Source organism: Mercenaria mercenaria, chromosome 9 (assembly GCF_021730395.1).
Source record: "Mercenaria mercenaria strain notata chromosome 9, MADL_Memer_1, whole genome shotgun sequence".
Lineage (NCBI taxonomy): Eukaryota > Metazoa > Mollusca > Bivalvia > Venerida > Veneridae > Mercenaria > Mercenaria mercenaria.
In genome coordinates this window covers 54,186,454-54,211,997 of record NC_069369.1, presented here as the reverse complement: position 1 = coordinate 54,211,997, position 25,544 = coordinate 54,186,454, and the positions used below count along the sequence as shown (strand labels likewise).

At 32.9% G+C, this 25,544-nt stretch overlaps 1 protein-coding gene across 1 annotated transcript; it reads right to left on the bottom strand.

Annotated features, from left to right (window-relative positions):
- Positions 1-13,397: 13,397 nt before the first annotated feature.
- LOC128559286 (uncharacterized protein C17orf113-like) lies at positions 13,398-15,754 on the bottom strand. Its single transcript, XM_053550568.1, has 2 exons — positions 15,266-15,754; positions 13,398-14,999 (listed from the first exon to the last, which is right to left on the bottom strand). Exons 1-2 carry the CDS (start codon positions 15,752-15,754, stop codon positions 13,398-13,400), a joined length of 2,091 nt encoding a protein of 696 aa, XP_053406543.1.
- Positions 15,755-25,544: the final 9,790 nt, after the last annotated feature.

The following is a 25,544-nucleotide window of genomic DNA, read 5'->3' as shown; positions in this document are numbered from 1 at the left end:
ATATAAAAAATACGGAAAAACATATAGACGTACAAATGGACATAAATGTTGTCTTCTTCAAGTAATATGCTTGAACTTACTGGTTCGAATTGTAATATAGCAATTAACATTTCTACCATTTTTATTATCATCCTTCAAACCATGTCTGATATATGTCTTTTGACGTACAATATATGGAATAAAATACTGTATTCACTTGATACATATTGTACATGTAAGTAAGCAGAATCTTGTCGTCCTGATATCATGTTTCTGGCTGAAACTTGCAGTGTTGCTTTACCCGATAGCAGTTAACATATCTACTTACTCCAAACGTTGTTTCTTTTTTAAGATTTTATTTTCCCTCACAAGATTCTAAAATGAATTCTAAAGCTAGACAGTTTTTTTCAAAAAGATTTGATTCAGATATTCTGATATTTATAAAATACAAAGTTTAAATTTATTAGAATAAAAAGAAACACTTTTAAATATTGTCACATGAAAGGGACTAAGTACAAAATTTGATAAAAATCAATGAAACATAAATTTGAACTATGATCTAACTTTATGTAATGGGGCTTTCTACTCCTTCTATAAATCTCTAACAGAAAATACGAAAAGTGAAAAATGCATAATAAAACGTTACTTAACTGTAATTAATCATCTTAAAATTGAGGCGTGTTTTTTTTTTGTTCATTTTTATGTGTGTTTTTTTAAACTATCTTATACATAGGTTTTCTCTTGTCATGTGGATTGTAAACAAGGTTTCAAGGCGACTAGTAATTTGTACGTTATGACATTCAAAAAGAAAAATTATTTACTAATTATGAAGGCGTTTATTATTAAGATTTGCGTCTGCCCGTTAGTATGTAAAGAGGTTTACTACCAGATCACTATAGTATTAACATTACGAAACTGCATCTTTTGCAGAAAACTTAAGGCAAGGACTTTGAACGCATAAAGTTTTAAATGATAACGCTGCTGAAATCTACTGAGAAAGAATAAATCTCACTTCTTTCAAGTATGGCGGCTTCTTTACCGATCGTTGTTTCTTCGTTATATCTAAAATGTATTTTAAGGCAACAACCACACTTTATTTAATAAATAGTGTAACTTTGACTGATATAATGCTATTTTGTACGACTTTCCACGGTGCAGAAAGAAAAAAGCTATATTGGAAGAGATATTGCCTTCATTAATAACAATGACTTTATTTTGTGCTGGTACCAGTTTTATTTTAATTGTAAGATTGCAAGTTTTTTTTTTGTTGTTTCAGAAAAGAACTCTCATCGCCATTTTTTATTTTAAGAAACAACATATAGCAGAACCATATTTTAATATATCTAAACTGTATGATGTGGTTAGAAAAATATAAAAAATAAACATGAACTGCTATTTTTATATTCGATTTCATATAAAAACAAAGTATGTGAAATAGAAAAACATTTAAATTGTGCCATGAAATGGGACTAATGTACAATATTGATAAAAATCAAGCGCAGCTGATTTGACTTGTTAAACTAGTATGGGAACTCTTCATCATAACTAACTTTGGAAGTGAGATGAACATAATCAGTTACTTAACGGGTAATTATCATCTAAGTGTGAGCCGTTTTTGTTATTATGTGTTTGTTTTCTTTTAAATACAAATGATAAATTTTTAGCATCTCGCTCTGGATATTGTATAACAAATCAAGGCGACTAGTAATTTACGAGACATTCAAAAAGAAAATATACTAACATATGAGGCTTTTTATCAAGATGGCATCCAGACCAGCTGTATGAGAGTTTACTGTACAGATCCATGCTGATTCCTAACAGTTCATCTTTGCAAGACTACAAGGCTTTAAAAAGTTGAATTAGCTGGGCACTGACCAGAATCTGCGCATGCTCAGCATGGTCTCTGTATTTCCATACTTGTGGCGCAACCACCACAAATTGTGATTTCCATGACGCTCTCCAGTTTTAAAAGAAAAACGATTATTGTTTCTTTCTTTATTAACAAGAACTTATTGTCTTGGTACATTTTTTTATTGTAGTTGAAGTGTCAGAAATGAATTCATCCATTTTATTTAGAAAAACATTTGATGCGGAACCGATATATTTATATACTCATATATGTTGAGTGGTTAAAATGATATGAAATGAAACATGAATGCTAATTTTATTTGAAAAAATTATGCAATTAAATATTTTGGCGTGGTAGGCGCTCAAATGTACAGGTCGATGTAACGTCACCGCATGAATTTCTTGTTAAATTACCACTTCAGCAACTGAACATGAGTAGAATAGTGAGTTATCTGCGTAAATGTTCATGTCACAAACAATAATTTAACCCATATCAAATGATCAATTTGTAGATGCTCCGTAATCGTAGAAATAATAGTGACATGACGTAATATTATGAGCCGTGCCATGGAAAACCAACATAGTGGTTTGCGACCAGCAAGGATCCAGACCAGCCTGCGCATCCGCGCAGTCTGGTCAGAATCCATGCTGTTCGCTAACAGTTTCTTCAATTCCAGTAGGCTTTAAAAGCGAACAGCATGGAGCCTGACCAGACTGCGCGGATGCGCAGGCTGTTCTGGATCCATGCTGGTCGCAAACCCACTATGTTGGTTTTCTCATGGCACGGCTCATTTATAGAAATGCAACGTGGATGACCTGTTAACATTAGCACCAATACAATTCACTGAGAAATTGTATGTGTTGTTTTGAATAACTTGAAGTGACTGTCATACATGCATTAATGTTTTCCTTGTTTCTTTCTTTTTATGAAAGCGTACCGTAAAACGCACACAGTGTAAGAAAAGCAAGAATACAAAGTCATGTAGTAAATACTGAAGACCATTAAATAAGTGATTTATTTCGTGAAAATCTGAAATAAAAGTGAAGGTATCTTTTTATGTATTGATTTTAGCACAACCAACACGTGTTGAATAAAGACCGTCATAGGGCACGAACTATGGGTTGGTGATATATACAAGAAGTCATGTAATATTGTGTTAAAGATAATATCAAAATAATATATCTATCTGTCTTACGATCACTTTTATTATTTTACAGCTTGCTCTTTTATAAATAAAGGCTGCACTACATTCTCCAATTGTATCGCATTGTAACACAAGTCACTGAACTTAGATGTTCTTGTTAATTAAAACTCAATTTGCCTTCCAGCGTGTTAGCTCAGAAATAGCAACTCAGCATTCTAGTGCAGATTTAAATTCAAAAAAATTTCGGATTTCCCTGACAGAAGTTTATTTTTGATTAAGCAAGATTCTCAAAGACCCATTACTTGCACCAACGAAGAAATCAAATTTGAAATCAAAAGACTGTTAGGTGGTGCTTTAACATGATTTATATGCGTGTAAACGTCATGAAACTGACTAAACCAAAATGATACTTCAGTAGTCATACGACAATTACGTAAAGAAGAAGCTGCTTTTGGATCATACAGGTTATTTATACCAATTTCTATTACAAAATGCATAAAATAACAATTTAGGGAAAACCTGATGCCAAAAGAAATGGTTTTTTTTTGGCATGTAAGTCTTAGTTACAATCTATTGAATTGAATTGGCAAAAGAGACGGTGTGGTGTTAATTCTCTGATTTTTCATAATTTTACACATGAACGCTGAAATTTTATATTATTCACGTTCAGCGCTCTTTTCGATGAGCGCTGAACGTGAAATGTATATCATGTTTTCCTCTCAAAATCTAAAACATGTATATCATATTTATAACCACTATTTCATTAACAAGCATCGCTTCTTAGCACTGTAACAAAATTGCGTATTTCTGTTTATCATCTGAACTTAGACTTTTTATTTAATGTTTCATTTGCCTTTAATATTATCCCTGATTTCTATTTTGTCTTCTCGTTCAATTAGAATAAACTCATATTATATTGAGAAAGTTTTACATGCACGAAGAAATGTCATTTTTGTAAAAGTCTTTTTCCCCAAGGAAACGGTGACAAAACTTTCATTTAATGTCATCAGCTGTGGAACCACTCGATAGTGGAGGCAAATGTAATTTTGAGATGAAAAAATAAACATTGTAATTTACTAGTGAAAATGGTCTTTTATATCGTTTCCATTTTCTGATAAACTTGATTTATTACATTTGCAGCGGGGATGCTATTGGTGCAGAATTAAAGAAATTGGTTTTGCCATATAACATGTTATTTGCACGAACTTTTCGATGTGCGCTGAACGTGAAATGTATATCATGTTTTCCTCTCAAAATCTAAAACATGTATATCATATTTATAACCACTATTTCATTAACAAGCATCGCTTCTTAGCACTGTAACAAAATTGCGTATTTCTGTTTATCATCTGAACTTAGACTTTTTATTTAATGTTTCATTTGCCTTTAATATTATCCCTGATTTCTATTTTGTCTTCTCGTTCAATTAGAATAAACTCACTGTATACGAGTGTGTATAATTCAACAATGGATAACCTTGTCAACTGTAACTGGATAATCGATATATCACAGGTATGTGGAGTAAACAACCATTTTCAAAAACATGAAACTCCCGTGCAGTTATGTACAATGGTTTCTATGGAGGTGTATCAACTACTGACTTGATCCTCGTTTTTGAAATTTCATTCTACGATCCTAATTGGATATTTATGGAAAATGCAGATTATTTCCCGGCGATCAAAGCAAGTTCAGACTACATATTAATATGACCTTATTCATTGATAGATGCACTTGTTTCGGACAAGGACCGTATCAGTCACATGTAAGCATATTACATGATATTTTCTGTTATTTATTTTGTGTGTTTTTGCGAAAAGAAGTTACGATCGAGAAATCAAATTAAATACATTGTATTGGTTATTTTGAAATGATTTATTATCTTAACTCATCTAAAGCAATACATAGATCAACAGATGTAGAACAGATTCTTTCGCAGTATGCAGCCTTGAATGTTAGCATAATTTAATCAAGATATGAGTAAGCGACAAATTATGCAGAAAAGTTTTGAAATGGACCGGTAAGTTTTTTATTTAACTTTAATGACACAAGTTCAAATAGAATCTTAAAATATTTTCCTTAGATGCCAACACTTGTGTTTGTGTTTTATTCGTGATCGAGTTGTATGAACAATACAAGTCTGCGTACAGTTGATCGTGATTAATTGCATGTCCTGTTATAAAATACCTCAATACCTTTTTTTCAAGTTCTATTTACACATTCCTGATGCATTCCAGATATCACTTAGAACTACTTCTATTTGTGGTATATTACCATTAAAAGTTCGAAAGCGGTAACGTAATGCGATTTGCTCCATCCTTTTTTTTCTTGCTAATTATTTTACTGCGTCTATATGCAAATGGAAATCATTAACATATCCATATAAACACTGCTGTAGGGTTTCGAGGTATTGGAACGTGGCCTGTTCTATTTAATCTCAATACTTGTTTAATTACTAAAGCATATCCTTTGTAATGAGCTCTGATTAGTTAAATGCTCAGTTAGGGTCATTTTGTCAACAAGGAATGACGACGTTCATATTTATCAACATGATCTGGTTCTCGTTTCTAATCATCTCGCATACATCTTGATTCAGCTGTCTTGTAGAATGTCCATGGTTCTACCAAGGGGCCAACCATGCCTGAAAATATGGCAGGAGCGGCACAACTGGTCATCTTCCATATGTCCGGAACTTTGTCGGTGTGAAGTAAACCTGTAAACCTTATATTACAAGCACGTACGGGTAGGTGCATAGGTAGAACCAATTATCTTTAAAAGGACTGCAACCACACATGAAAGAGTTTCAACCCCGCAGAGCTAACGGTAAGTAATTGGAAAGTCAAGGTCCTTTAACCTCTCAGCCACGATGCTCTAAGATTGCCACCATTGAATAAAAGTAGAACAATAAAATACACAGTAATTTTATATCAATAACAACTATAATGTATTTAAAACTTATTTCCCTGTATTTCCTACTTATTTCATTTCAGTATTTTTGTTAAAAAAGTACCGTGTTTAACATAACAGCATAACGGCAAAATGGGCATAATTTCAACCGTGAAATGCATTTTACCTTAAATAAGACACTTTTCATGTTTATATTCGCATGTTTTCCAATCTTTTTACTTGAAAACGAGAGTGGGGTGCTTACAACAGTTTGCAGATCAAATTGCCCTTTTGCCTTTTTATAAATCGATAGATTTTACCTTTACGTCACCAAAGCGGCTATGCTGAAGCTATTTTGGACCTCGTCTATACAGGTAACTCCGCCTTTTCAGTAACGAGGTTATATTAATTTACGCTGGCCAGATGACCGAGTATTTTACAAGATAAAAGGTTGAGTTACGGTTGTTTCACCGAAAAGTAAAATATATTAATAATCGTCATTTAAATCTTAAATGAATGCACACTACACCAGGGACATACATTTTGTCCCTTACTAGATCTACATTTAGGTCGCGTGGATGTGAAACCTCTAATACATTATAGGCATTGTCCTGCCTAAATTTCGGTGCCTTTTGTTGCAAACTTTTCTTTTAAATAATGTATCTCGTGTAACGTGACTGACTCGTGGTTGCTGTAACTTATCATTGATTGAAGGTCTTTACTTGAAACAGTCGGTAATTTCTTACGGAATATGTGAGTCTAGAAATGATTCTTCCCAAGAATGAAGACAGGACTTATCAACTGCCTATCTGTAAATAATTGAGATAGTGTTTAAACGACGGGCAAATAAATAGTAGATAAATAGTCTAGGCCTAAAATTAAAAAAAATATAATGGACTTAGATTTGCGATGGTTAAATTACGGAACATTTTTCTTCTTCTTCTTCTCTCCTTCATCACTTTGATGATTATGTGCAGGTGCTGATTAAAAGCAAATTAAGTTGTTTTACGATGAATCTATCAACTGTGTGCCGGAAAGGTTGATACGGTAATTGGACCAAAGCATTGAGATAAATCTGCAGAAATTTTATCAAATTTTTATGGATATCACAATTACAAGTGTTGTGTAGCTCAATGACTGAGTTATAAGGTCACTTACTAATTAGTAAGTAATATAGTTGAAATAGGAGTATTTTACTTCCATGATATTCACGTAACTGTACCTCTGTTGCAACGTATACAAGGTCGGGGACACTGGGCCTATTTTTAGACATGTTGTAGAGTCAGAGCGCGCGCTCTGTGTACACGGGCTTTAAGCGACATGGTGAATACGGATGGGGCGGGGTTAACCTGTCAGGATTACTCTTAAAATAGCTTCAACTTCGTCGCTTTTGTAATGTAAACGTATAACTCTATCGATTTCAAAAAATGTGAAAGGGCAATTTGATCTGCAAACAGTAGTATTCTGCTGACCGCTTTCTAAAATGCCTTAATACATTATGAGTGTACCCGACTTTAGCTGACATGCATTTCAAAGCATACAGTTAAAAACCCCTTACTCTTTATTTTCTAGAAGCAAATGTACAGATGTCTCGTGGAAAATAGGTCTCTGACGGAGTTAAAATCTAGAAACTGCATCAAAAATGGATCTGAAGTGGCTTATTTTTATATGAAACAAAGACTGAACATTTTTTTATTTGCAATATACAACCAAAACATATCTTTTTAGAATATGCTTTTACCTCATTTATCGTGTTTTTATCCTTCATAGACACGATTAAAATGGTATATATTATCTTATAAGACACAAAAATTGGTAAATGTAGACCTATTTTGTTGGAAAGAATGTATTTTCTTCATGTCAAGTGAATGTTAAATTATACTTAGTGTGTAACATTTCTATACATTTATTTCCCCTTAAAGCAAAACCAGCTCTATCCTAAGGACAGAATATACAATTTTATGTTTCATTTGAACTTTTTAACAAATTTATATATCATACTCAATGCATATAGAACATTGTAGAAAAAATTGATAAAAAATCGAAAATGACATAATTTAGTTGGCCGTTTTGAAATCAAAAAACCATCCAAAAAAACTGATGATGAAAATATTACTTATGCTTTTAGAGATGCTGGTTGTTTAAACTTTCAAGAAATACAATTTTTAAAAACGACTTACATTTACATAAACTACATATACAATTGACATTTACACAACATTACCTATTCAACTGACATTTGCACGAAATACATATTTAATTGACATTTACACAAATACAGATACAATTGACATTTACACAAACATGTATTCGCAACTGACATTTACGCAACAATACCTATACAACTTACATTTACACAAAAAAATATATAATTGACGTTTACACAAATATACAGATGCAAATGACAGTTTAACAAAACTACATATACAACGTAAAACAATAGGCAACAATGATAAACCAAACAAATAAAGAAACATATCTAGGCAACGGCTTGTATCGTCAGTGGCAAAGATCTAAAGCCAAGTTTTTATCAATCGCTACACATATTTCTGCGAGAAAGACGATCATAAAGAAAGTTTAAAGCATATGTAATTTGAATAAGAATTTAGAATGCATGCAAGTGAATTTGATTTCAAATTATCTAAAACACCATGTCTGAGACAATAATGCTACTTGAAGTGGTTTATTTGCATCTGTTTATCTTAAAATTGTACAAGATTCGTCCTGTGTCTAGATGGAATGGAAGTATACATATAACTATTTAATGCCAAGCCACCAAACTGTTTTAAGGCTCATATTGCCTTTGTTTAAAATGTGGCTGCCACATTTTCTGTTATGAACAAAAAAAAATATAATTGATTAATTACTTGTTGAATCCTATTTCTGATAATTACTTTCATTAACATTTGTCAAAGGTTTGAATATTGCTGGTTATGCTAGAATGTATTAATGAATCAATTGTTTTTATTATCACACTTTATGACTCTAACTTTATCAGTTCTTGTGCAATAATGAAAATAACATCTAATGTTTCATCTGTTTTAAGATAAAAGTTGAAAGCATTATGGACCTTTAACATTATTGACAATTTATTGCACGTTGTTGCAGTGTTTTCGTTTGAATTATTTTCGTTTGAATGCAACAATAGTACTATCATTTGATTTATTATACAGATGTGACCTCATTGCTTACAGAAATAGATTATGTAGGCGGTAAGGAAAAGGATATTACCTTAATATGAAATAAATGATTTCACCAATTACTTGTTGCTTGCCTGTAATGTCGTTCATTCTGCCGACCTTTCAGTGCCAAATGTATACGGTTTTCTTTTATTCATTTGTTATTTGTGATCCTTCTTCGTTTAATGGTATGTCGTTTGCAGCTTAATTAGAAAATAATTGAAATTCCACATGATATGGTTTGTTCGTTATAAGTTTCATTGCTTTGGATTATTGCTAATTTCGAAAATGTCAATTTGCGTCCAAGAAATGAGCAAACGTCTAGGGATAGACCCTAAAATTTCGACGACAGAAATACATTAATAGATTTCTAAGTCCTTGAAATAACCAGAGATGAGTTTCAAAATGTGAAATTTAGGATAGTTTTGTTAATATCAAAACAGAAGTTTTCATATTTAATTTAAAGTTGTGATCCGCAAAGAATGACAACTCTTGCCTCAGGCCAGTACTTACAAGCAGAGATATTTATTAGTTTACTTCCCTTGCAATTATACAATAGGGTGGAAAATGAAAACGGGTTAAGACACAATATCATACCTTTTTGCACAACAAAAAATTTAGCATTTATCTATATGTGTTTGTTTTACCATTTTAAACCTGCTTCATATAATTTTGTCAGCTTATTTATGGTAAAAAATTAACTTTTAACAAGTCGATAATAAAATGAAATACCAGTTAGTATTTTTGTCACAATAGAAGCACTTTTGTAATACAGAACGGGTAGGATTAGTAAAGGTGCCATTATATTGATCTCTATTTCCTATGCCTAAAACGTCTCAAATATGCTAGCATATCATTTAACTTGTTAATAATATATTTAGCTACAGTGAAAATAAGATCTCAAAATATTGATTATGACTGTTATTATGATTTTTCATATGCTACAAGAAGCGGCCATATAAACCCATCCCGTTTTTACACCGCCTCGGTAGCCTGTTGGTAAAGCGCCCGCTTCGAGTGCGGAAGGTTGTGGATTCGCTTCCTGGTCACGTCATACTACGTGAAATATGGTACTATCAGCTTCCTCCATTAACGCTCAGTATTTTGAATATATTTGCGGACTGGTCAGCCCGGCTTTAGTATGACTGGATTAGGTGGGATGTAATGCCGCATGCCTCTGGCGCGGTATTCCAGCGAAGCAGCACTATCAATTTAGGCCACAAGTAGACACCGTCGTTAACACGTCACACAAACACACGTTGGTCCCGTTTTGTTATTTTAAGGTCCTTAAAGGCACTCTAGATCGCACGGCACAAGCAAAAAGAAAAGTGTTAGGTATTTGGAAATTAATGCTATATTTCTTAAGAACTTTGAAACTTAATTACTGACAGACTACATATTATGGAAACACATGAGAAATAAGTGTTTAAACACTGAAAATTGAAAGCTATTGTAACGCTTTATTCATGACAAACTTACTTAATTGTAAGTATCTATTAATTAACGCGTTGTACACATATTCCTCCGTGGCGGTATTGATAGAGACAGCGGAAACGTTTATTGCCACTGTGCTTTTATTTCTTGATATTTTAATCATTTGTTAAGTCTAGAAACAAAACCTCATATTCTAATGCTCATAATGTGATCAAACTTCAATTTTAAAGAAAGACCATTTTAGCCAAAATGTGGAGGTCAGTGCCTTTAAATTTCATGCAGTAATTCTGTAATTATAGGGTTTAGCAAAGCCGTTGCTAAGGTCGTCAGAGGTGTTACAATTTTCATGTCCTTTTAAGGGTTTTAAAAATTGTTACAGTACTTTTTTGTGGCGGTCGGAATATTGTGGCTTCTGGGATTATTTATAATAGAAGTTATCTTAAATCTGTGGTAGGGGAACGTTATTTGCCGGACCTAATAATAACAAGATATGTTTCAAATTAGTATTTCAAAATACATATGTACTTATAACAGCTTGTCATGTATATAACTTAATAAAGCATGGGAAAATAAGTAGCAAATAATGTGTCCTCGTAATGTTTAAATTACACTTACAACATTTTTAGTTCCGGTTTAAATCATTATCATTAGGGTTACTACATTTTTTCTTTCAATATGTGTTTCTTCCGAATCGAAATATATATCATGCGGAACGATCAACAATATTTAAACTTTATGAAAATGAAATGTCTTTGTTGGTCTTGTGCAAAAAATGTGTATCATAGATTGAACATTGAAACTATGTTCAGTCTTCACGCAACATTGATACAAATTTGCTGGAAACGGTCAGAATTAAAGAGATATCAGATATGGTCTTCTTCTAGAAACTAACATTGGACTACGGACAGATAGGGCGAACTTTACAAGCGATTTATAGTCTCATTGCACCACAAAAAAAGACATTACATTTATTGAACCAATGCCACTGTAAACCAATACAAATAAACTGACCAGAAGTACAAAGGATTTATAGTTGACAAACGTAGTTAATTTTCTACCTCGTCCGTGGTTATATGTATGCGTCAGATCGGAAACAATCGTATATTTGGCAGACCAAAATCATATATACTGCAACATATGCTCGGAAAAAAAGGTTATGACAATTTTTTATTTTGGATCGAGTAACATAAGAGCGAAACCCTAACACATGTTAATAAAATAAGCACGTGACGCTTAAAGCGAAAAATCTCCAATCGTGGACATTGAGACGGAAAGAAAATGCAAACACAGCTACTGGATGTCGTAATTATATTACAGTGTGTATTACTTTTGTTATACATTATTTATATTTTCCACCAGAAGATACGAGTTTTGTCGGAGATATTCTGTTCACGTTACATCGCGCATCTACAAATGTAGCTAATTTGCATTTCTTTGGATGCGGCATCAAACTGTATAATCGCACAACTAATTTCTCGTAGTCAGTGGTTTTTGAAACGATTTTGACAGAAATTTCAACAATTTGTCACGATCACGATGAAAATTTTAATAAATATCGAAAAATTCATGTTAATATATAAAAAAGACTTAAGATTATATTAATTGTGGTAACTTTTATATTTACATGTAGATTCTCGTTTTCAAGCCTATATACTGAACATATATATATATAAAGTAAATAAAAACATTAATTTTGTTATAAGCACTGATATGACATATATGTTGTAAAAATATGTGGACTTGTCTAAAACAAAATGCTCGGTCGTCTTAGAACGAGATCCCGTTGTCTGGATTGTCCATGTGGACAATTTATCAAAATAAACAAGTTCTTTTCAGTATTGTGTTGATTGTAGTTGATATTTTTTGCAAACATAATAACGACTTTATTAGATACGAAAAAATGTTGTCGATTCCAAACTAAGTAGTATACCATAACATCCTGGATATTTACTTTAAACTATCATGCTTAATGATTGTATAATGTTGCCGATTCCAAACTAAGTAGATACATACATCCTGATATTACTTAACTATCATGCTATGATTGTATAATTTGCGTTACAATATGTAGTTACATAACATTGGATTTTACTAATGTCTGCTTAATGATTTTATAATTCCAATAGATAAATAGAGAAAAACTTAAAAACATCGTTGCGTTACATTAAAGTTTTATGTCAGTCATTTCAAAAACTATTAACTTTTATATTGAAAGAACGTAATTTTGAGCATTTTTGATATCTGAGTGAACTTTTTTAACAGCCAGTATTTGCTTTACTATTTCCCTTGAGTCCTATGTTTTGAATAAAGATGAATAGTTTGTGGATTTTATGCACATTTATAGATGTGTCCTGCAGAAATTACGGGGAAGATTGGCGGGTGCAAAAAATAAAATGGCGGTTTGATCTGTAGTGTCTATTTTTCCGTTTTCATAGATAATTTGGTATATATTTATAATGTAATAACTATGTAAAATGTTCAAATTTCAGAAGGAAATAGTTACATCGTGAACTTAATTAACATTATGATGGAAACGGACTACACAACCTATAAATCTTCGTGTGAAATTACTGGCCTACTAAAGCAACACAGGTTCAGTCTTTTTTTTAAAATGTATTTCAAAATGGTCCACAAGTATCAGTGTTCCCACTCAGATTTTTTTCAGGGGTAAACTTACCCCCTGGGTACAAAAACTGGGGGTAAAACACAAATTTTGGGGGTATGAAAATTCAAGATCAAATTTTCCATGCTTAAGGCAATACATAAAACAACAAACACATAGTTTGAACGGTAGCTACAAAGTGCTTTAATTTTCAGGTCACATGTTCATGTTTAAATAATCCTATGACCGATGACATGTATACAGTTACATGATGAATCATGATAATACACAGCACATTCACTCGTTAGACAGTGATAATCAGGGCAACTACTGTACAGCTGCCAGGTTACATTTTTCTACAGCCCTTTGTATGATTTCATCAGTGTTGGGTTTCTGTTTCATATAATATTCAATGGTCATGCGGTTTTCAACATTTTTCACAAGACGTTTGCTTGTGAACTTGCTCACATGTCTGTTTTGAGAAGAGAATCCCCTCTCACAGGGCACAGATGTGAGGGGTACTGTCATCAGTACAGATGCCATTTTTGCAAAGTTTGGGTATGTTTCATTGTGAGTTGAAACCAGCAGCAAGCACATATTTTGAAGGCTGAGTTGTCTGTTCACATTCAATAAAAATTTGAACTGCATGAAATTGTCCCTTGTCTCTTGAGCATTTAGCATATCACCAAAAAAGTTCAAAACTCTGTTCAGACTATCAACACCATGTTCAATGATTCCCTGCTGAGAACCTGGCAGTAGAGATGGGTTAAGTATGAAATTCATGTCCTTCAAAACTGCCATGTCATCAGCAGGAAATCTCTCATCAAATTCTCTAAGTATATGCCTAACAAAATTTCTTCTGACTGAACACAGCACAGCCCTATCTCTAAGAGAGCATGTCAGGGTTATACCCTGAAACATACCACTTTCTTCAATACTTTCTAATAAAGTCAGTACTGTGCTGGTTTCAGAATCTGGCCTTTCAAATGCAGACAGGGTGTCTCTGGTGGCAGTAATCATAGAAACAACATGATGTATGTCTATGACATCCTTTTGAAAAAACCTTGAAACTTTACACAAGGAAGCTAAGATATCTTTAAGAAGGCACACTGTTGAAATAAATTTGAATGTTTTGACTTCTTTTAAAATACCTTTAGCTTTATTTCCACCCTCGCTCTGAGGTGCTGATGCAACTTCATGTTCAAGCCAAAGTACCAATGATGACCAGCTGTTGTACACTGACTCAATTGCATCTTGCAAAGACAACCACCTTACCTGAGTTGGTTTTTTGAACTTTTTAACTTTACCACCCATCAGTGTTTTTAATTCCCTTATTTTGTTATACCTAGGTGCAGAATATTCATAAAAGTTATAAATATTAATCAAAACTGATTGAACTTTTTGAAGATAGGGGATTTTCTTAGCTGCCCAGTAAGACACTAGAGCTACCCGATGGACTGCACACCATATGTGAATGATACGGGGGTTGTCAGCTTGCAGTCGGACACCTACTCCTGAGCGTTTACCTGTCATGACTGCTGCCCCATCACTGCCAAACCCAGAGACCCGGTCGCTTTGAATACCTACAGACTGAAGCCAACTGACAATTGCATCATACACAGTCTCAGCTTTACCATTGACAATGTCTATATTTGAACAAAACTCAATTCTAATTTCACCATTATTAATTATCTTGCAAAACATTACAAGTTTTTTAGTTGTTGCAATGTCTAGTGACTCATCGACCATAATTCCTATAAATGGACTATTATGTATTCTGACAATAGCCATTTCCTGCAAAACATTCGCTAAATAGCCCTGGAGTTTGGCTGGTGTCTGGTGGTTGGTGTAGATACCCTTCACATGCTGGCGCTCAACTGGGTCCATACTAGTCCCTGCACTAGCAGCAAATCGATGGGTGTTAGCTATCTGAAAATTCAAATCATAAAACTGAATACATCATAATAATAGATTTGATTCCGGTTTTGAACTAGAAAAAACACACTTTTGTTCTGTAAAATGTAGGTTTATTTTTAGTTTGTGCTTTTCAAAATTATTGTATTCCTTTAGTTAAAAAAAAATTAAAAAGAAATCTTAAAATTTGTGGGCCTTTTCAATTGGAAATGAACTGTAAACTCAGTATTTTGGATTTATTTTTATTTTTTAATTTATATTTCAGTTCGAAATTGACGAACCTGTAGGTGTATCATGCTAAGAAACTTCCTGTTTGCAATATTTTCAGATGCCATGTATAGTGCTGTTCTGAGTTGTGCTTCTAATATTGGCAACATCCCCTTGGCAACAACTTTGACAGCAGTGTCCATGTACATTTTTTGCTTAACAGCCAAGGCTGCAGAACGATGCTCATCACTATCCTGATGTCTAACAAGTGCTGACCGTTGAAAATTTTTACAACCCGTGACGAATATACTAGCTGAACTTGTAACATTAGGTTTTGAACAAGTCAAACAGTGCATAGTTCCTTTCTCGGAATCAAATTTCAGCCAGGAAAACTCAGACAACCACTTATTTTGAAAACGTTTAGGGTACTTTTTGGGGATTTTAGAACAAGAAGTGTCTGTACTGGTCGACGGCTGACACTCTTCACTCGATCCTTGCCGAGCATCGTTTGTTTGTGCGTCTTTTGCCGTGAAGCCAAACGCCGAAAGCTTCGACTGCGACATTCTTGCAGACGAAACAGTTCCCGGGGACCCGGATGTAGATCGGTAACCGTTTAATAAGTGTACATTCATTTACCAATGCGTTAAAAGATACAACCCGTCTACATTTTTTGACGTCAGAGAGCTGTAAGCCAATCGATTCGCAGATGACGCACTGCGGCAGTATTTCCAAGGTTTATTTTTGTACACATAGCGTGGGATTCCAGCTTAGCGGATTCGTCCCCGGCAGTTTCGTACGCGCGCGATCTCGCACCGGGTAAAAAATACTTGCGTGAATTTCATTTTTATTACGTGATTTACGTAGTATTTTACGTGAGTGGGAACTCTGAGTATAATGATTGAAAGCGTACATGACTTTTCCATAAGCTATTTAAACTTTGATATTTGTTTGAATAAATGAAAACAAAAACAAATATGCTTATCATTAATAATTGAAAAATAAAATGTTTTGATTCTTCATGAAACCGAAAAGATACACTTATTCACAAAACTTAGGATGTTTTAAACATCTCTATTGCCTTTCTTAATTATTAACACGAGCTCCTAGACATTTACATTTTAAGCTTATATAGAAAGCTAACGCATAATTATACAAAAAAAAAAAAAACTATATACATGTCCGGTTAAAATTACATTTAGAAGTACTTTAGGTTGGAAAAATATCAAAGCACTTGTTTGCCTACCCAGACTTCTACGGAAAAGTGTCAAATCGAAATAAGCTGAAAAGTCTTAAAATAACATATTCTTTCTATATGAAGGATGCTAAATAGAGACCATACGCTTCAATTATTGATACAAATTTTACTAGAGGGACCGGAGACAAGACAAACAAACATAAGGTTTAAATAGCTATTTTAAACATTATTTTATTACACGAGCACAACGAATTGCACATGCACTACTGTACAGTTCAATAAATTTGATTCTACCCTGGTTGCAACATATTTTGATAATGAATGTCTTTCTCTCATATCATTTCCAAAAAGCAAATTAAACTATTTTAACCAATTACAGTTAATTAGTTTGCGTATAATGTGATATTGTTATTTTCTCCAAGAACAATATGAATATCATTATGAAAATACTATTTACTGACTTATTATTATTAGTATTTTTTCATCGAAAGAGACTTTATGTTATTTTAAGTTTCCATGATAACGATACAATCTTAAACTTAGGTGTCCAGTATTAACAAAATGGCCTATTTGATAACTAGTAAATAGAGTTACGGTAACAACAAACTGCAAATTTGAAAATTAGTTACGTATGAATTCTGGGACAGCTAAAGGATACAATGCTAAGTAGAGTCGACCCGTCATTAATGCATACTAGGTGTTTCTTGAATTTAATACATTTACTTTAAATGATTTGAATTAAGAAGTAATTCAAACAGTCTGACAGATAAATTTTGACAAACTAAGAGGATGCTTGTCGCATTTGATTCTCGTTTGAAGATTAGCATTTACTGGCATTATAATTATTCAGTCAGGAAAATCTAATTTTACTTGACACTTATTAAAGGGAATTCCTATAGTTTTTTATGCGCATCTTTCTGCGCAGCCGACACTTTCTATGGAAAACTGAACTGAAGTCAACATTTGTCGAAACATGTTACAGACAATCTTAGATATGAGGTTTCTTGAATGAAATAACATTTTTTGATAAGTTTTATCAGTAATCAAATGTTGATACTGGTTTATGTTGTATTGACAAGTATCATGCCTGACAGATATCTTGCTATTTTTGTGGTTGTGTTTCACATCGCATTTTATTACAAAGACAGTGTTGTTCATATAATGTAAGATAATTGACTTAGTACTGATAAGTCAATATCACCTTTCAGATTATTTAGTATTCAATTATAGAAAGAATTAAGAATTTTTAAAACTTTTTTAACTTCTAGCGCACATACATGTAATCAATTTGGCCAGGTTCGCGCCACTTTCCGTCCTAACAGGTGTTGTATTCTAGCAGTCTTAACATAATATTTAGCCTGGTGACCCATACATTTTTAGCCATTTTTATGTTCACAATACAATTATCTATACACAAGAAAAACAGGAAAAAATTCTATGAAAGAGTTTTTTCAAAATTTAAAACAATATTCTTCACTATTGGTATTTTTCATTGAAAAAAAGTTCACAAAAGTAAATATGAAACAATATTTCTTTCCATTTGTACCAATTACTGTAAGGATAGAATATTACAAATATGGCTATAATATCAAAAAAGTATATAATAAAATTTGTAAAAAGAAAAAAACCTTATTGTGCTGTCTTGATGTATATTTTGGTTGGTATTTATAAAAAAACAGAAAATTATGAAAATGTTGAAAAATCGCCGGCAGTTTCAGCAACAGTGGGTGTGTTCAAAACAATTTTTCATAAAAACGAGCCTGGTGACCTATTGTTTTTATTTGTTCATTGTTTTCAGCACAAAATTTCATATCATATATGTGAATTTAAAAAAAATTCTATGAAAGGAAAAAAACTATAGGAATTCTCTTTAAATCATGCGTTACCTGACTCTTAAACAATTATTCAGTCAAAGAATATAATGTTAGCTGGCTCTCCAACAAAGTGTTAATCGGGACATTGTCGTTGTAAGTAGATTGTTGGATTAGTTATTGTTCCTTCTCATGAGAAGGAACACTTATGGTGAACATGTCACACTTGACTGAGCAGGTAATGGATACAAGGGTATCATCAAAGGCATCAGTAGGCGCCGCCATTTTGTACTCATGCATATTCATTACAAATAGCCTCTTTGCCAATGTGTTTTTACGCATCTTTAAGTCAATCTTTAGTGAAATACAACTACGTAATAAACAGACCTACAAAAAAATAATTAAGTTTAAACTATCTAACTCCTAAATCTTACATGTCATATTGTAGAATCGAGATTAACTAAATGAATATTCATCATCTAAAAATAGACTCCCGCCTAAAAATATCGTGTACTATTATTCTTCTCGGTTTCATTCTTTGCTGCTTCCAGAGGTTCTTTTTACGATTTTATTTCATACCAACTTTAGTATTTTAACATTTTAAGTATAACCATCAAAACATATTGTACTAACAAAGTTATTCGAGATTTTTTACTTGTCTGTGAATGTTATTGCACGATACGTACCGTCACCGGATAACATTTCAATTACTTCCCTTGTTTTTATCTAGAACTGTATAATAATGCATTTCTTCACTTTACTGAGCTATAAATATTTCGAACTTGGTAATTTCATACCTTTTGATTAATTGTTTTGTAATTGTCAAGTTGTGAACTTTTTATACGCACTTTTTTCAAATCCATCAGTTTGTTGGTGCCGACTTATATAAAAGCCCTTTTTTGTCCTGGTTTAGTCGTTACCTGACTGGAGTACGTTTAGGTCTCATTGGCCGCTGTACTTACAGTCTCGATTTGGCTACTAAATTCATGCTTAAAAAATTGGTCGAAACTCTCTGGGAATTGCAGAGTGGTAATCAATACCCCTACATTAGAACCAAAACATACTTTAAGAACATGAAAAGGGGCATGTTCGCGGTCTATACTCTACGTGGCATTTATATGCTTCATTGTGTCTGAAAGGGCGGATGGACCGTAATTAAACTTAAATAACTGAACTGAACTGAACTGGTTTAGTCGTTCTGGAGCTGTAAGTATCCATTCATGCAATGCAATTACTGGCATATGGCAGAACTTTTCTTCCATTGTATTGCTAATAAAAATTAGGCAAACATACGACCAAATTCTGATCTGTGCCACTAGGACAGGTGTCGACATTGGTTCCCCAAATTTTGACAGAGTGATGGTATTTATTGTCCGCTAATAATATTTAGGTAGGATCGCTCATCTAAAGGTGTCTGTTTATTATTTTAAGTTAAATAAATGTTTGTGTGAAATAACTTTAAGTATTCTTAAAATAAATAGATAAGAATGCACGTAAACTAGCAAAAAACATAGTTCATAATTATTTTATTAAAGATCCCTTAAAAAGAATATTTAATAGGCGCTAGAAGGAACCTTTTGGTAAGCTGAATCTTGTTATTATATTATACTTGTAACATATATGCAGTCTTTTACATTTTGGACAGGCCCTGAATGTTTGATGTAATTTAAGCTCTTTAACTTTTAAGGCATTTTCCTTCCAACGGAAAATATTTTAACTCGGAACAAATAAAAAACAAACATAAAACATGAGCCGCCAGGCAAGTCTAGTTTGTTTGTGTATTAGCTTATTCATTGCCGCCAACGGAAACCCATGTGGGCGACTCTTCCAGAAGACTAATATTAGTGGGACGATAATTTAAGATACAGATGACGCTCTAGTTACAGAAGATTCCCTGGTTCTTTAGCTGCCATGTTTAAGGCACCCAAACAAGAAACTCTTATCCCAATCTAAGTAATTTGCAGTAGGAGGAGCGAGGGCTGTAATTACCGACCCACGGTTTCGTAGTCAGATATTGTTAAGACTTGACCACTGCATTCGCTCTTCTTCGATTCCAATATGCATTGTTATATGTTTTTCGTTGTATTTTGCTTTAACATGATTCTTTGTTAAGTTAAAGTTTAGGACATGCGTTTGATTTTCTTTTTAAAAAATCTGAGAAATGCAATAAAGAGCAAAACAGAAATGTATTCCGTGTACCATTTTGAATTTCAGACTTAGGTAGATAAGATGCATTGTTCGTATGCATTGTGATATTAATTAAGAACGAAGATCCTTAGAAGCAGAGAAGTTAACAAAGCAAATTAAAAGAAAACCTTTCTTGCCTGTTTATGAGAGTAAAACATGAACTACTTCAGCGAAATGGTAAGTACATAAATTCCAAAAATATAAAAGGGTTATTATAACAGTAGCTTGATCTGGGATGCAGTATTCGGCTCGAGTGGATTTTGCCAGATCGGATCTCACGAGGCGCGCAAGTGCCGAGTGTGATCTGACCTTGCAAAATCCACTCGAGCCGAATACAAAGTCCCAGATCTAGCTACTGTTATAATGACCCTTTTATTATATACCTTTACCATTTTAATTCTTATTTTGTTCTTGAACGAAATCTTCAATGTTTATCGATATTAAATGGATCTTCGTGAAGTTTTTATGTGCGCCATTTATAGAAATGTGCCGTGTCATGCATATTAATGAAAATAGTCCGGCAGCATACAATACGGAAGGTACAATACGGAATTTAAAAGGTACAATACGGAATTTTTGTCTGTCTGTTCATATTTAATTGTGAAATACAAGCCGATTTCTTACAGAATTTTATAGGTATGTAATAAAAATAAATATAATAGATGACAATGTAAAAAGCTTACTGTGCACTTTATTTTCATCATATAACAGTAATTGACTGCAATTTGCCTAAATTCTATAAACTATTTTCATAAACTAACCTAAAACTTATGGAAGCTCATTTAAAGCATAGATAGAACGCAACCAACCCCCAGTAACACCATACCAATTAGTGTGTAACTGCTGAAATTGAACTAATGTACGTATACAATAACATTGAACGATCTCGATGTGGGTGGGAATAATTACAACTCCTTGGCTTGTTTTAGGTTCCTTGAGGATCATGAAAAACATTCAATTTTGATCTGTTAGGATTCCACTTAAGCCAGTACTAGGGCCATGGAAGGTGATGCACATTTTATAACCTCTCGTGAACAGACTCAGTCAAACCGAGTCTGTTGTTATTTTGCTTGGTTGAGTTCTATGCATCAGAAGGCTGTTCTTGCAGATTTTACTGTAACAATTACATTTCTGTAGAGATTATCCATTAAATTATAAATTAGATCCATGAAAAACATACAAGTAGCTAATAAATGTCTTGCGTTTTATCTTAAGGAATGATTGCCAAAGACCTATGTATAATTCTATTGCAGTTCTACTAATTTTGTGGTGCGACCACTTAAACGCCGATGATGTATCAACATAACAACTTTATGAAGCGTCCCAGTTGTATTTTATAATTTTTCAATAAAATAGCACCATTACGCATGTAAACGGTCACGTGTTGTTTGCATAAGACAAAGAAAAGAAAGTAAGGATACAAAAGATGTGTCATAAACACTGTGGTAAATTACAGAGCTCTTCACATGGTTAGATATCCGCACATTCGTATTCAAACTGCAGTGTATGCCAGCATCTTACGCTGAATCAGATAGCTTGGATGTCCTACAGATTAAGAAATTTTGCAGAAAAAAATGGGCATTTAAAAGATTGAAACTTGTCAGCTATTTTACTTGATTTAGTTTAATTCAACCAGTAAATTTGCTCATACAGTTTAGTACGATGTTAATACTGATGTAATATTATTTTTAATGAGGGCAACTGGAACAGAAATCGTCTTTCAGGAGATGGCGTTTTCCCACTGGGCTATGATTCAGACTTCCGAAGCGATAAAACAAATTAATCAAACTTTAACAACTCTCAGCTTAAAATTAAAAAAATACGATACACACATAATATGACTGTGTGTATAATCATTTTGGAAATAATTAAGAGACGGATACTGCCTTTCTTTTGTTGTTATTGCTTTTTTATGAAATTCATTTGATATAATTAAAAAATAACTGATTTCTTGTAAATGGCTGATTAAGTTGTTTTTTATTACAAGATGCGTAATGGTAATAGATAAGTCAAAATAGTACAACCGTATATGTTCCAAACAGAATTGAAAAAAAAAAAAAACACTGAGAGTACCAATACTATACCGTATACGTGTTTTAATGTTAAAACTTAACTGAAAACGTTTGGTAGACATGAAACAGATAAAACATCTGTTTTAGATTAAACATTCTGAACCTAATATTATTTTCTTTTTCTAAATATCATAGAAGAGTATAGTCAAACGGACTGTTTTGTATCAAGTCGATTCCTCATTATGCTGTAGACCAGCCAGTCTGTGTGTGAGAAGTCTATGGCATTCTCTAAAAGACAAATGGCGAAAACTATGTTTTACTTAATACAACAATGGCTTATACACAAAACATTAGATGTTACTGTACCATATTCGTATAAAATAACAAAATCACCTGAAAAACGTACGTGTAGCATTATTGTATTTCGTCTAATTGATTTTAAAGTAATGAAAGAATGTGGCAAAAATAGCATATCAATCTTAGTCATTATCAATGCATACCAAGTTCATGTCAGATGACATATAAATCAGGTAAAGTTACAAAATTATTTTGTAAATTTCAAAACATTGAAAACCACGATTAAATCAAGCAAATATATGAACAGAAGTGAAGAAATAATATGGACAAAGATACAACAGAAATAACTACGTATCCTCTCCTAAACGAATGTCTACAGTGGTGAACATATAGATGTTAAACTATCTGACAAGTATACAGAAACATAAACCAAGCAGGACAATTAACCTTTAGCCTGCTGCCACCAAATGATTATGCTTTCGCAACCAGTACAGACAAAGATCAGCATCCAGGCTGATCATGGTTTGCACTGTTCGCTATTCAGCCAGTAAATTTTCAGTGAACACCCCTTTGCGTAATAAATGGTACTTCCCAAATTGAATGATTGACCAGTCCATTTTAGAAACTCAGCAGGGTAAGGGTTAAGGAGGTAGGTTACCTTGTTACCAGGGTAAATTCAAATTAGTTGAACCGCAGTGATTTTTTGTATTTCGTGTAATTTAATGTTTTAACTGCTACAATCTCAGTTCCGTTTATCTCTGTCCCTTCAAGTACAATTTTTATCCAGGTTTGAAGTACATGACCCTCTTAAGGTATTTTATATAGAAAGAAGAAGGAAAATACGGGTATTTAACACTTTTCAGTGTATTTTAGTTTCATTGTTATCCGTAGAAGTCTGCATAATTAATAGTTTTACTAGTATGCGCATTAGCTTTCTAATAAAAGCTTAAAATGTATATGTCGCGGGGCTCGTGTTTCCATGGTAACGCATTTTCTCTCATTTTTCAACAATTATGTATGAAAACGGGTTTTTCGACGGCTTCAGTGCCATTCTGTTATTGACCAACATGGAATATTTGGGTAATATGATTAGCAAAATACCAAGAACTTTACATGGTACTATGTTTTTCTTAAAGTTTAGAGTAACCATGGCAACAGAGATGTTTAAAGTAGCTTATATGTTGCTTTTTATCGTAATTTCTTATAAAAAAATATTATATAAAATTATCATTCTTCTTAATGTAGCTTTAAAACATCTTATTTCTAACGTTAGTAATATTTTCGTATGAATTGCAGTTAATTTAACAAATTTCACAGCTTAAAATACTTACAGCAGTGCCCGTCGTCTGACATGTTTATTGAAAAATCGTTCTGCATGCTGTTATTATTCTCATGGATATTGTTGAAATGAAAATAAAAAGCCGAAGCTGTGTTCCTTAAATAGACCAGTGTCAACGCTTTTGAATTTTACAATTAGACATATAGGTCACGGGCTTCGTTTCCATGGTAACATCAATTTAATTCAAGACACCACAATTTTATACTGAAATTTGAACAATTTTAGAGCTTAGTTTTAGTATTTAAGTAACAAATTATCAACGGAAACTGGGAAATAGGTATAACAAATCAAACTGCCCAATTTTTATTTGTAAATGACCGTAATAAGTTACCTTTCAGCCAACTATATTCCCAATCACATCAGTTACCATCAATCATTTTCTTACATTCCGCATAACATTTCAATATAATTACATAAAAGAAGCAAACTATTGATCATTTTTTTTAGAGCAAAAGACTAATAAAAAGTATTTCAGCAAATAATGGCTGTTTAAAAATAGTTCAAATAAAGAAAAAGCACAGAATAACGTACTTTCAAAATAAAAGCTATTAATTTTGCGCGGTAACTGACACGTAACGTCATGACGTCAATGACGTCATTTTAAGGCAACAATGTTTTGAAGCGTTTCTGCGGCAATTCATTCATTATTTCTGCATAATTAAACCATTAAACACAAGATCGGAGGCAGGTTCAAGATTTATTTCCAGAAGAATGGATATACAAACACATTTAGTTTGTCGTAAACGTCGTCGTAAATCGTCACGTTAGCTTCCGGTTGGACATGCGCACTTACAAATATCAAGGTAACCTACCTCCTTAAATAACATGTTAAAACAAACAGAGGCACAAACTGGGACCAAACCTTTAAAAGGTTATTGGCAAAACACCACTGGGGAGTCCAAACCTCTTTAACCTCACTCACTATCTAATCATGTTCAATGTATGTCATTTATCTGAGATTAATATTAATGTTTATTTTATTTTTATCAGGCAATTTGTTAACAAAAACCAATATGAAGAAGGGAGTGTTTGCCGTTATTGTAAACTCGGTTCCTCTCTTCCTTCATCAAAGTTTGAAGCAAAGTCTGTATTAATCAAACAGGACTCAAGCAAACACTGTAATAATGAAAGCGCAAGTAATGTGTTATAAAAATACTACAGTTTATGTCTTTAAACTGCATGATTTGTAACCATTATTTTTTGCAGACTAATTCAAATGCAAATAATGCATTTGGAAAGATATGCTTAACACTATGCGACATATCAAAACTCTGTGTACTTTCTAATTCTGCCTGCTAACAAATGTATAATCAAATTATGGCTCTTTTTTGAAAACAGGAAAAATGACGTATGTGTCGCACGATATAAAGAATTGCAGAAACTATAATGGTGTATAACACACACCGACACCATAATGATGTATAACTAAAACCATGCAATTTTATTATTGCCTTCGTAAATAAAATCGGGAAGTCGAGCCTCTATTTTGATTTTACAACGTTTCATTAACAT